The sequence below is a fragment of the Sinocyclocheilus grahami genome, unplaced genomic scaffold (genome assembly GCF_001515645.1).
Source record: "Sinocyclocheilus grahami isolate Dianchi unplaced genomic scaffold, SAMN03320097.WGS_v1.1 scaffold302.1, whole genome shotgun sequence".
NCBI classification, from domain to species: Eukaryota; Metazoa; Chordata; class Actinopteri; order Cypriniformes; family Cyprinidae; genus Sinocyclocheilus; species Sinocyclocheilus grahami.
The window spans coordinates 66405-79146 of NW_015505481.1; the positions used below are offsets into that span (position 1 = coordinate 66405).

General features: G+C 36.9%; 1 protein-coding gene across 2 annotated transcripts; it reads left to right on the forward strand.

Moving 5' to 3' along the window:
• The first annotated feature begins 3154 nt into the window (after positions 1–3154).
• On the forward strand, positions 3155–12537 carry slc25a23b (solute carrier family 25 member 23b). 2 transcript variants are annotated; one of them, XM_016293336.1, is made up of 11 exons: positions 3798–3864; positions 5506–5598; positions 5912–6035; positions 6773–6860; positions 7086–7197; positions 7305–7463; positions 7597–7743; positions 7840–7953; positions 9438–9605; positions 10884–11034; positions 11211–12537. In XM_016293336.1, the coding sequence occupies exons 3-11, from the start codon at positions 5921–5923 to the stop codon at positions 11390–11392; spliced, it is 1236 nt and encodes a 411-aa protein (XP_016148822.1). In that variant the 5' UTR covers positions 3798–3864; positions 5506–5598; positions 5912–5920; the 3' UTR covers positions 11393–12537. The 2 variants fall into 2 exon arrangements, with proteins under 2 accessions (XP_016148821.1, XP_016148822.1); XM_016293335.1 differs by lacking the exon at positions 5506–5598 and having other exon boundaries at positions 3155–3864.
• Positions 12538–12742: the final 205 nt, after the last annotated feature.

Below are 12742 nucleotides of genomic sequence, written 5' to 3' on the forward strand. Positions count from 1 at the left end.
CAAACATATTTTATTCCTGTGATGTCAAAGCTGAATTTTGAGCATCATTACTCCAGTCTTAGTGTCACATGAACCTTCAGAAATCATTACAATATGATGATTTGCTGAGCAATCAAAATACTGGCAATTAACAATAAACATATTATATTATACTGTTTAAAGCTATGAGGTTGGTAAAAAAAAAGTTATGCTTTTGAAAGAAGTAATTTGTGCTTGCCAAGGTTGCATTTATCTGATCAAAAAACTACATTAAAAACAGAAATATTGAGTAATATTGTTTAATTACTTGTCTATTTTAATATATATTCAAACATATTTTATTCCTGTGATGTCAAAGCTGAATTTTCAGCATCATTACTCCAGTCTTAGTGTCACATGAACCTTCAGAAATCATTACAATATGATGATTTGCTGAGTTCTTATTATCACCAATGTTGAAAACAGTTGTGCTGCTTAATATTTTGTGGAAACCGTGATATATTTTCAGGACACTTTGATGAATAGAAAGTTAAAAGAACAACATTTACTTGAAATAGAAATCTTTTGTATCATTATGAAAGTCTTTATTGTGACTCTTTAAAAACTATTTAATGTAGCCTATTAGTATTAGTAAAGTATTAATTTCTTCTTAAAAAACTGACTTCAAACTTTTAATAATAATTAAAATATTTTAATAAAGCTGTGACATTATACTTGAAGTTTGTTGATGGAAAATTGCTTAAGCTTTTTTTCTTCCTCCAGCCTGTTTTCAACGTCACAATATCAGTATACTGTCTATAGCTTGGATCCCCCTTGTGGCCTTTTGTGTAATAACTATTACTAGCTCGAAAAAAATGAAACGCCATTCTCAAGTGCAGAAATCTACTGGTTGTTGATAATCACTTTTAGTTTGGTTTTAAACAATTGGTCTAATTTAGAGGCATTATGAAGCAGCAAACTGATCTATGTGCCCTGAGAGGTGGATGTGAGGCATGCAAAGCAGCCATTATTTTCATTTCATCCTATTTTGAATGTGGCCAGGGATGTGAGACATCATTTTGACCACAGTAAACAGCAGTAATTCGTTTCTGCCATAAAGCTATTGTTGAGCAATAATTTAAAAAAACCTCTCAGGATCCCTGAACTGTTACATATTAACAATATTTAAGAAATATAAATTATGTAAATGGATTACTTGTACCAGGAAATCTGTACCATATTAGCCCTGGAACATACTAGTAAACATTAACTGAACGTTTGTTTGCTAAATAGGGATTGAACTGGAAGCAAATTCATGTTATAACTATCATGATAAGATACATAAATTGACTATGAATGATTAACACACAGTCTGCGTGTGTCTCTGCTCACAGGTGGTGATATTCAGTGCCAGAGGAGGTTGCCCTGGATACATGCTGAAAAGAACAGGCAAAATAATCTCTGCATGCTTGCCTGCAAAGCACTATGGGACACTTCATGTTTCTTGTCCCTCTGTCTATTAATGTAACCTGAAGTGTGGAGAGCTCTGTCTGATATGCCTTAGATGGCTGTGATGGTGCAACCATGACAAATCAGAAAATACTGAACAGGAGAATAAAGTCCTTTAGATGGTTTTATGTGGGAGTCGGGAGTGTGATTGAGAGAAATCATTTTTCATAGCCAGAAAACCTTGTGTGGGCTGTGCCAAGAATGACCGTCTGGGATTGTCTACCTTTGTACTTTCTCCTTTCAACACCAATCAAATAAACGTTTGTAAACGAGAGCTTAGTATGGCTCAGATATACACAGCACAAAAACACCCCCTTCTTTTGTTTCGTATCAAAGCACTGCTGCTGGTGACAGGTTCATCGCTCCTGCCAAAGATTTGAAGTTCAGTTCTCTGATGTGTTTTTTTTTTTACCACGAGTAGGCTGGTTTTGAGTTGTCTATTGGCTTATTTTATATCAGTCCGTTTCTTTGTTTGAGGTTGACCTTAAATTCAACGCATCCCATGAGACATATTTATCGTTATAACAAAATCCTTCAATGGGTTCTCTCTAATCTTGCACTATCCTGCAAGTGTTGACTCAGTAGTTTCCATTCATCCCACAGCATCACACTACAGGGGGTGTAGCCCAAACTGGGTCCTGGAGGGCCGGTGTCCTGCAGAGTTTAGCTCCAGCTTGCCTCAACACACTTGCTTGGAAGTTTCTAGTATGCTTATAAGAGCTTGATTAGCTGCTTCAGGTGTGTTTAATTGGGGTTGGAGCTAAACTCTGCAGGACACCGGCCCTCCAGGACCGAGTTTGGGCACCCCTGGTGTAGCCTATGCCACCTGCACCCAAAGCACACCCTATTCAGCAAAGTGTTGTGCTTTTAAATTATTTGCCTGATAAAAGACAATAAATAAGGAATTGTAGGCCTAATTGTTCTGTGTATGAAAATGTACTTGGTTACAGTTTTTTTTAGTGATATCATTAGCTTGAACTTGAAATATCTGGATGATGCACTCAGTTCCCTTACAAAAATGATATTAAAAGTGTAGTAACCAGGTTTTTTGGCATATTGATTACTATGTGTATAACCAAAGTTTTACCACTAGTACCATGGTTAATCTATAGTTAGTGTAGCAAAACCATGGTTACTTTGTGCTTGCCATGGTTTAACTACAGTAACCATGTTTTTCTTTTTTGGTTTAATTTGTAGTGAAACCATGGTTACTTTTCATAAGAGTTAATCGAAAGAACAATAGCCTAGTAGACTATGGGAGACAACAAACGGTTTCAACCAAGGGATAGATGTGAAGGGGGCTTTTTTTGCATATATTTGATGCAGGTATAATATTTTAGCGTTGTAACTGTGTTTACAATACAAGGTTCTAGAAAATCACAAAAGTAATAAAGATTGAAAGTGAATCATCTCCGCGCGTTCACTATGGCGCTCCCTAGACCGCTTTCACCTGAGGAGGTTACTATAGCAACACGCTGCTGAGGCGCTTTTCGTTAGGAAAAGCCTATCATTCGGTAAAACAAGATAGCCTATTGTAATTATCTATAGTTTTAAATATCACAAACATCTAAATTGACCGTTGTGCGAAATGTGCGAGGGGTACAAGACGAACCCATAAAAACAGACCGACGTAAAAGCCAGAGAATAATTTGCACACTCAGAGTTGGGACACCCAGCCCTTCCCTTAAGATCCGTGCAGCGGCGACGGCACTCATCCTGCACACCACGGTAAAATGAGCAAAAGACGCGACTCGTAAACCTAGTGCGAGCGATAGCTGAGCGTTTGGATGCGGTAACCGGTGCCTTCGTGTGATCTGAGCTGATGGAGCTGGGTTTGAGAGGACCGGTGGAACAGACACGGGGATTATGATTCTAGCCAGAGGGCAGAGGTTTAATACTTCCTGGATTAACTCTGCCGTAATCGGCACAGGCTACAGTGGAGCAACGCCGGTGCGCCCGTTTAAACGCGGTTTTTAACATAGACTGTGGCGGGACTCTGACAGGTGAACGAGGCTATATATCAAGATTTAGCCGTTTTTATTGACCTCAATCCATAAATCCTCAAAGTGGTCTTTGCTGAAGAAGTAGGCTACCTGTATTTTGGGAGGTAGGATGCAGTTCTTCTACCTAATACAGCTCTGCCTGCTCTGACTCTCGAGGACAAATCTGCCCCGTATTCACCGAGAACTGTTTCATATGGGCGAAGCGAGGAGTCGGTTCCCTTCGTGTTGGACATGGGCTCGCTGTCAAGATAACGGGGTGTCCGATCCAGAGCAGGAGAAACGATGGGCCGAGCTGTTCGATCAGCTGGATCTCAATAAAGATGGCAGGGTCGATGTGAATGAGCTGCGCACCGGATTGACCGACTGGGGGGTCGTTCGCAGTGAGGTGGACGAGGTGGGTCGCTTACTTTGGGAAGTTAATAGCTGTTCACCATAAACATGTTCATTTCAGGGAGATGAGCATTTGCGGTGAATTGCAGCAAAACCTAACATAGGTCTCATTTTTGGTAAGTAAGAGTAAGACCACCCCTTACGAAAATTAACCATGGTTTTACTACAGATAAAAACGAAAAACCATGGTTATTATAGTTAAATCATGGTAACCACAAATTAACCATGGTCTTGCTACACTAACCATAGTTTAACCATGGTTTTTGTAGTAAAACTGGTTATACAAATGGTAATAAATGCGCCAAAAAACATGGTTACTACACTTTTACTATAATAAAACCATGGTTAATTTTCACATCATGAACTTATAAACCGTGTGGTTTTTGTCATGCCTACTCTTAGCAAGAGTGAAACTTGCCCTGTAGAATACTGTCGTGTCTGCGACCAAGGACAAATGACCGTGTAACTTATTTAAGAGTTAGACTTCTCTATCCACGCTGCAATACTGACAACCCTCCAGACTAAAAAATCTAATTTTTAGTTGTTAAGTTTAGGTATTGGGTAGGATTAAGTTTAACCATGGTTTTTGTAGTAAAACTGGTTATACAAATGGTAATAAATGCGCCAAAAAACATGGTTACTACACTTTTACTATAATAAAACCATGGTTAATTTTCACATCATGAACTTATAAATGTATTGTCATGCCTACTCTTAGCAAGAGTGAAACTTGCCCTGTAGAATACTGTCGTGTCTGCGACCAAGGACAAATGATCCCGTGTAACTTATTTAAGAGTTAGACTTCTCTATCCACGCTGCAATACTGACAACCCTCCAGACTAAAAAATCTAAGTTTTAGTTGTTAAGTTTAGGTATTGGGTAGGATTGGGGATATGGAATGTGGTCATGCAGATTATGTGCTTTAAATGCTAATAAACAGCCAATATGTTAATAATAGGCATGCTAATAAACAACTAGTTAATAGTGAGAACTGGTCTCTATACTAAAGTGTTACCAATAATGTTTTTATTCATGTTCAAGTTCAAGTATTATGCTATAGCTGCCCAGATGCAGAGAGTTGCAGTTGTAACACTTGTAGTTCTACTGGACTGCATAGAACACTGCACAAAGTAAAACATGCACATTGTCTGTTATGTTTTTAGATATTATTAGCATATATAACAACAATTATTTGTGGTTGCAAATTTGATCCACATAGTAAATTTGATTACTGAAATCCCCTACTGTTTTAGAAAGTGAGGTCACAGGTGCTGCAATCATAAACTGCAGAAATAAATCTGCACCACTGGTTTAAACTGCTTGAGTGGAGGACTGTAAGTGCTACTGAGGAACTGCAAGTGTACTTGATCTGCAATTGTTTATATAGTCTGTATAGTTGTATTGGTTCCACTGAAACCATCTTTACAAATCGGCAGTAAGGCCTCATACAGTATGATGATCGAGACCATATCTTATTCTATGCATTATTCTATAATGCAATTTAACAGACATTTTTCTTTAACTTGCAGCATGTTAACACACCAAAAAAACAGTTTAACGACATTTAAATTTTTAGTCATGTTGTAAACTCCTTCCTGCTGAAGCGGCTTACAAGACATATGTTGTGTTGTGACGATTACTTCAGCAGGTAGCTAAGGATGAAACCATGAAAGTGCCATTATGAACGTAACTTGGAGACTCCAAGTTTCCTTGGGGAGAGTGACACTATGTGCCATGGGTATGTCTGTGCTGTTGGGTTGTGTGACTGTTTGTCATGTGCTGTGATGCAAGAGGAGAGATTAGCTCTAGTTCACAATGTGTTTGCGACTGGAGTCGCCAGACTGCTGGCAGGGCTCTGCACACAAACAGAAACCTTGCATCTGTAAGCTTAGAGCAATGCCTCCTCTCTCTCCTTTTTGTTTTCTGTTAGTTTCTCTTTGTTCCACATTCTACATAGACATGGCTACAGTTAAATAAAGGGCACGTATAACTCCTCCAACCCTCACATTCGTGCCCTTAAACGTGCACTCTTCACTTCCTCCACCCCTTAGATTGTACGTATGAGTGACACCAATCATGACGGCCAGCTGGACTTTGAGGAGTTCACACAGTATCTGCGCACACACGAGAAAGAGCTCAGACTCATGTTCCGCAGCCTGGACCGCAACAACGATGGTCTGGATGATCTTTTCACAAATTATAATCTTACCACTGTAACTGCAACCTCACAATAGTTCCAGGAAAATGCATATTTACACTTTGCATGATTGCTTTTAAAGTGTTTGTTAGAATTATCAGAACCTTTGTGGTTCTCTGTCTTGGAGTATATGCCATACTATCATTCAGTTTGGGGTCAGGAAGTTTTCTTTTGTTAGAGAAATTTATATTTTTATTTAGCATGGATGCATTGAAGTGATCAAAGAGGGCAGTAAAGACATTTAAAATTTTGTAATGTTACAAAAGACTTCTATTTGAAAATAAATGCTGTTCTTTTGAACTTTTTATTCATTGAAGCCCAAAAAAATGTATAATGGTTTCCACAAAGATATTAAGCAGCACAACTGTTTTTAACATTGATAGTAATAAGAAATGTCTCTTTATCAGCAAATCAGCATATTAGAAAGATTTCTAGAGGATAATGTGACATGAATGAGGACTGGAGAAATGATGCTGAAAATTCAGTTTAGCATCACAGGAATAAATTACATTCAAAATATATTAAAGTAGAAAACAGTTGTTTTAAATAGTAATAATATTTTACAATGTTTACATCCAATAAATGCAACCATGGTGAGCATAAGAGACGTCTGTCAAAAACATTAAAAAAACTTAGTGACCCTAAACTTTTGAACAATAGTGTATCCTTTGCTGCCCATGTACGGAATAAGCATTGGAGTATTTTATGATTTTAGGTCACATAGATGTTGGAGAAATTCAGCTCTCCTTGCGCAGCCTTGGAGTGAATGTATCCACAGAGCAAGCCTCCAGAATCCTGCAGAGGTTAGAGCACTTCAGCTTTTCACAAAACACTGTGTTTTTAATTTTTTTTAGTGCTTAATCAATGTCATGTAGCCTACACGTGTACCTCCCACTCTGGCTGTGCTTTCAAAGGAGTTTGAGATGTTGCTGTGAAGCACCCACATGTTGAGTCACACATAGTTTCAATGGGCATAGAAAACAAACACTTGTTTTAACTATATATTTTATATTCCCTTTGTGTGTCAGCATAGACAGAGATGGCACTATGACCATTGACTGGAACGAGTGGCGGGACCACTTCCTGTTTAACCCCTTGCACAACATGGAGGACATCGCCCACTACTGGAAACACTCTCTGGTCTACTTCCAGCACTTTTTAGAAATTAGATTGTAGGCCTGATATTCATAGAAATTTAGGAATGTAAACTTTACCTGTCCTTTGAGTCTGTAATGTATGCGTTTCAGATGTTGGACATTGGAGAGCAGCTGACTGTGCCGGATGAGTTCTCAGAGAAAGAGCGGCGTTCAGGTGTGGTGTGGAGACAGCTAGTGGCCGGGGCAATGGCAGGAGCCGTATCGCGAACGGGAACTGCTCCTCTCGACCGTCTTAAAGTTTTCCTTCAGGTTCGGTCAACTCTTAAAAGTATTTGATTGAAGCTTTATTGTTTCTATCAGTTATTGTTGTATCAAATAAACTCACATTTGCAGTTCTGTTGTGAAAAGTACAATACTCATAATGAAAGTGGATTTTCAACAGGTCCATGGCTCCAGTGGTGTGAGTTTGTTTGGTGGCTTGCGGGGAATGGTGCAGGAAGGAGGATTGAGGTCCCTTTGGAGAGGCAACGGCATCAATGTCCTCAAAATTGCGCCGGAGTCAGCTATCAAATTCATGGCATATGAGCAGGTAAACAAAGCAGAATCCAGTAGCCACTCTGTTTTTAACTAGGCCTGAGTGGCAGACTGTCTAATGCAAGTTAACTATAATAAATGTCTTGTGTAGATCAAATGGCTGATCAGAGGCAGTAAGGAGGGTGGCTCTCTAAGAGTTCAGGAACGCTTCATTGCTGGATCACTGGCAGGAGCTACAGCTCAGACTATCATCTACCCCATGGAGGTGAGAGAGGAGGAGGAAGTGAGAGACATCAACAGACTTTCACTTTTCAGCTCTATAAGTAATGTAACCACAGACCTTATTCCATTCATACTGTAAATCGAAAACTGGCTTTCTAAAAGCCCATTAGAAATTCCTGAGGGAATCTATGGCAAATTAGCATTCTGGGTTGGCCTACACATTGACGTCATGACTAAATAGCACTATAAAGATAAGACCTGAAGAATTCAGTTGCTTTAGTTCTGTACTTATCGTCTTTTTTATCATAAGCACTTCTACAGATATTGTATAAAGTAGATGGATATAAACCGAAAGATCTGTGCCAGAGTTAGAAAATGGACATGGAAAATTTCCTATAAATGATCATTTTAATTACAATTATAGATTGACATTAGTAAACTAGATAAAGGTTTCTATTTTAAATAAATACAGTTCTTTTGCAGTTTCTGTTCATCAAAGAATTAGATTAAAAAAGAAAAAAAATAGATCATGGTGTCGACAAAAATATTAAACAACCCAACTGTTTTTAACATTGATAATAAGAAATATTTCTGAAGGATCATGTGACACTGAAAACTGGAGTAATAACTGCTGAAACTTCAGCTTTGTATCACATGAATAAATGCCATTTTTAAAACATAGAAAACAGTGATTTTAAATTGTAATATTTTTCACAATATTCTTGTTTTTACTGTATTTTTGATCTAATAAATGCAGCCTTGGTGAGCACAAGAGACTTCATTAAAACATTAAAAATAAATAAATGAAAATCAAACGAAATCAAACTTATACAATGGTAGTGTAGATATAATATAGTATAACATATGTCCAAGTGCATTATGTTTCTTCTAATGTTGATTACTACAGAAAATATTTCAACTTGTGTTTTGCAATTTTATGGGTAAAAAACAGGTTGAGTGAGACACTTACAATGGCAAGGTAATAAATAATAAAATAAACACTTTTTAAAAAAGTATAACTACAATACTTAAATATAATATGCATAATGTAGTAATATTGATGTCTAGAAAGATGATTTGGATTATCAAATTAAATCTTGTATTGGACCTGGAACATTCCTTTAGTGATCGTGCTCATATAATGTCTGGCTGTAAAAGTATCTGTTATCTCAAGTAATGCTCATAGCTGCTAACGTAAAGTAGAAATACCAGAGAGTCATGTAACGGGAAGTTGTTTAACAAAAGTTGTTCCTAATTGCTGTTTGCCTGGTTGACACATACACATACAAATTGTCTTTCTATTCCTGGTAGGTTCAAATGCAGAAAACAAGCTTCTTTTCTGGCTTCTAATATGTATTTAATGAGGCAGATCAGCATCACATTTTGGAAGCCAAGTCCTCCATTTATTTATGCTGGAAGGAGCTGCTGCAGCTTGAAGTTACCAGTGACCTCCAAACGTACATTGCTCTATACTCTTACATTTTTAAAAATCTGTATATTGTTACTCTATTCCTCCTTGCTTCCCAGGTGTTGAAGACGCGTCTGACCCTGAGGAAGACAGGACAATATTCTGGCATGGCAGACTGTGCCAAACAGATACTGCGTAAAGAAGGAGTGCGCGCGTTCTACAAAGGCTATGTGCCCAATACACTTGGCATCATCCCGTATGCTGGCATCGATCTGGCTGTGTATGAGGTAGGCTATGTGTGTATTTTAACACATTTAAATGTTTGTGAATCCCTGCTGTCACTGTCAAGCTCTAGGAATTCATCGTTCTCAGTTGCTATGGTCAGTTAAATGATATGTTATGTTGTTGTGTTCTATGGTCTCCTCTTACAACTCACAGAACTTTTCAGATGATGGTCTTGACAAATCTGTTAACCCCATTTCATTCTGTCCCATGTGGCAAAAAAAGCAGTCATTTTATTTGGCCAAGGATACATTGAATTGATTAAAAGTGAAAACAAATACAGTTATAATGTTACAAAAGATTTATATTTATATAAATGCTGTTTTTGAGCTCTCTATTCATTAAAGAATCCTGAAAAAAGTACCATGGCTTCCACAAAAATATTAAGCAGCACAAGGCAGCAAATTAGAATACATTTTTGAAGGATCATGTGACACTGAATTAAATTAAATGAAATAAATTAAAGTATACTAAAGTAATATACTAAATATACTAAAGTACATTACTGTAAAATATACAAAAAAGGAAAAAGTAATAATATAAAATTGTAATAATAGTTCACAATATTGTTTATTTTTTAATACATATTATATATTATATGTATATTTAATACAGCCTTGGTGAGCATAAGAGACTTCTTTCGAAAACACTGAAAAATATTACTGACCCCTTTTGAAAGATGGTATATTGTACACAGCATGACTTCTGTCAAATTGAATATATATTCGTGTAGATCTTCACTTCAAATGCCAGAATATATTACAAAAAAAACACATTTCCAATTTTAAAATACATTTTGAGTAAATACAAAATGCATTTTTAAAAGGAAAGATATATATATCTTGGACCCTGGAGCACAAAACCAGTCTTAAGTGTCAATTTTTTTAAATTTAGATGTATACATCATCTGAATAAATAAGCTTTCCGTTGATGTATGGTTTGTTAGGATAGGACAATATTTGTCCGAGATACAACTATTTGAACATCTGGAATCTGAGGGTGCAAAAAAAAAAAATATATTGAGAAAATCACCTTTAATATCTTATATAGATATATATGTGATATATATGTGTGTGTGTTTTGGACAATATACATATTTTAGATTGAAAATACTTTCTTAAAAATTGCCAAAAATATGAGGAAATATAATAACTAAAATGTATCAAAAATAAATATGGTGTAACATTTATATTAACAATATATTTTTTGTATATTTTGAAAAAGATTTAAAAATCTATCTAAAATCTATCTATATTGCTCTTTTCTGTCTGTTATTTCAACAGACTCTAAAGAATGCTTGGCTACAGCGGTACTGCATGGGCTCGGCTGATCCTGGCGTCCTGGTGCTTCTTGGATGTGGCACTGTGTCCAGCACATGTGGGCAGCTGGCTAGTTACCCGCTGGCTTTAATCCGCACACGCATGCAGGCTCAGGGTGAGCGAGACGAAACAGATTCACAGAATTCTTATTACATATCATTCTGCTTATTTTGTGATTCTTTAAGAAGCACAATATGTTCACAGCAATGAAAACACACACACACACACACACACACACACACACACAAAATGAAATTCTAACCTCACTCCTCCTTCCTTTCTTCCTAAAAGCCTCAGCAGATGGCGCTCCTCAGCTGTCAATGGTTGGCCAGTTCAAGCACATTGTGTCCCATGAAGGCGTTCCTGGACTTTACCGTGGCATTGCCCCCAATTTCCTCAAAGTCATTCCTGCTGTTAGCATCTCTTATGTGGTTTATGAGCATATGAAGAAAGCACTGGGAGTGGGATCTTAAACTAAGACAGAATCAGAGTGAAAAAGAAAGAGAGAACCTGTATGAAAAAGAGGACGATGAAACTTCTGAACCTCGTAAAAAGAGCCTTAGGGAGGCACAGAGGACCCCCTAGACAACAGAATAAAGAAGACATAGCCAATGAATGACCTAAAAACCTCTACATTGTACGCAAATCACATTCCCATGGCAATTTATACTTTAATAGGATGGAAGGATAATGTTGGGCTGAGGTTGTGTTCAGAGTGTTTCTCTGTGACTGGCAGCTTGGAGATCTCAGGTTTACTGAATTACATCTATTTACCTGCAGTTTCACATAAACAACTTCTTATCTGCAAAGCTGAACACCATTGAATAGTACTTCATTCTACAAGGAATGTAATGTTATTTCCGTGGTGATAAATGTGGGGTAATTGTGTAAAGAAAGATACCTAAAGACAGGGAGTGATGGTGACATGTTGGGCCTATTGCAGTATTTGTAGGAGGACTTACAAAGTTATTTTTTTTTAAATGACAACCAAAGTTTCCCTCCTAAAATTGACCAACATGTTGAAGAAGGAGTTTTAATGTACGCATGGGTTTCATAACATTTCCGAATGATTTATAAGCATGCATGTTTGTACAGCTCATATATTTTTGTAAAGGTCAGTGAGAGGTAAGCATGCTATTTGCTACACTTTAATGATCAAAGGATTTGCACTCTTTAAATGATTGTTGAATTTATATCTTAAACTGACCTGTGATGTTCTTTTATGACATCTCTGCTGCTTTGCTACCTTTTTACAGTTTTAGCCTTTTCAGATATTTCAGTCTTCATTGTTAAAGTGGATTTAGTGTTAAAATGAAGTAAATGGTATAAATAACTGCCTTGAACAACTTGCAAATGGAGCAGCAACAAGGGTATTAGATCAAAAGGGGAGTTTATTATTTGTGTTTATTAAGGAATGTGCTGTGGTGAATGCTAAAAAATGTGTCTGAAAGTAATTTATGAATCTATACACAAAAGGGCTTTTGAGCCACAGGTAGTGATGCTGTCAGTGATTTAAGTGGTTTCGCAATTTGCATGTTTTATGTGTTTCGATAGCTCTAATCCATATAAGAAATATGCAAAGCACGGTTATATTTAAAGCTGACAAGAAATGTGTGTTTAACATAAATCATGACTGCTGTTACCCGACTCTGTTCATCAGAAACACATTATACAATCTTTTTTTTTCTTTTTTTTTTCAAATAATTGAACTGGGTAGTTGCATCTAATGCAGATTTCGTTGAGTCTGAATATAAAAATGCCTGCCTTTAATTCTGAATATGAAATAAATACTGTGTGAATGTAGTTATTTGAGATATGTATTT

Bases quoted from the DNA above. Each gene is read 5' to 3' on its own strand.
- slc25a23b (XM_016293335.1), top strand. From the start codon at position 3,664: ATGGGCGAAGCGAGGAGTCGGTTCCCTTCGTGTTGGACATGGGCTCGC. The intron at 7,464-7,596 runs GTTCGGTCAACT...GATTTTCAACAG, and splicing joins GTCTTAAAGTTTTCCTTCAG to GTCCATGGCTCCAGTGGTGT. The intron at 11,035-11,210 runs GTGAGCGAGACG...TCTTCCTAAAAG, and splicing joins CACACGCATGCAGGCTCAGG to CCTCAGCAGATGGCGCTCCT.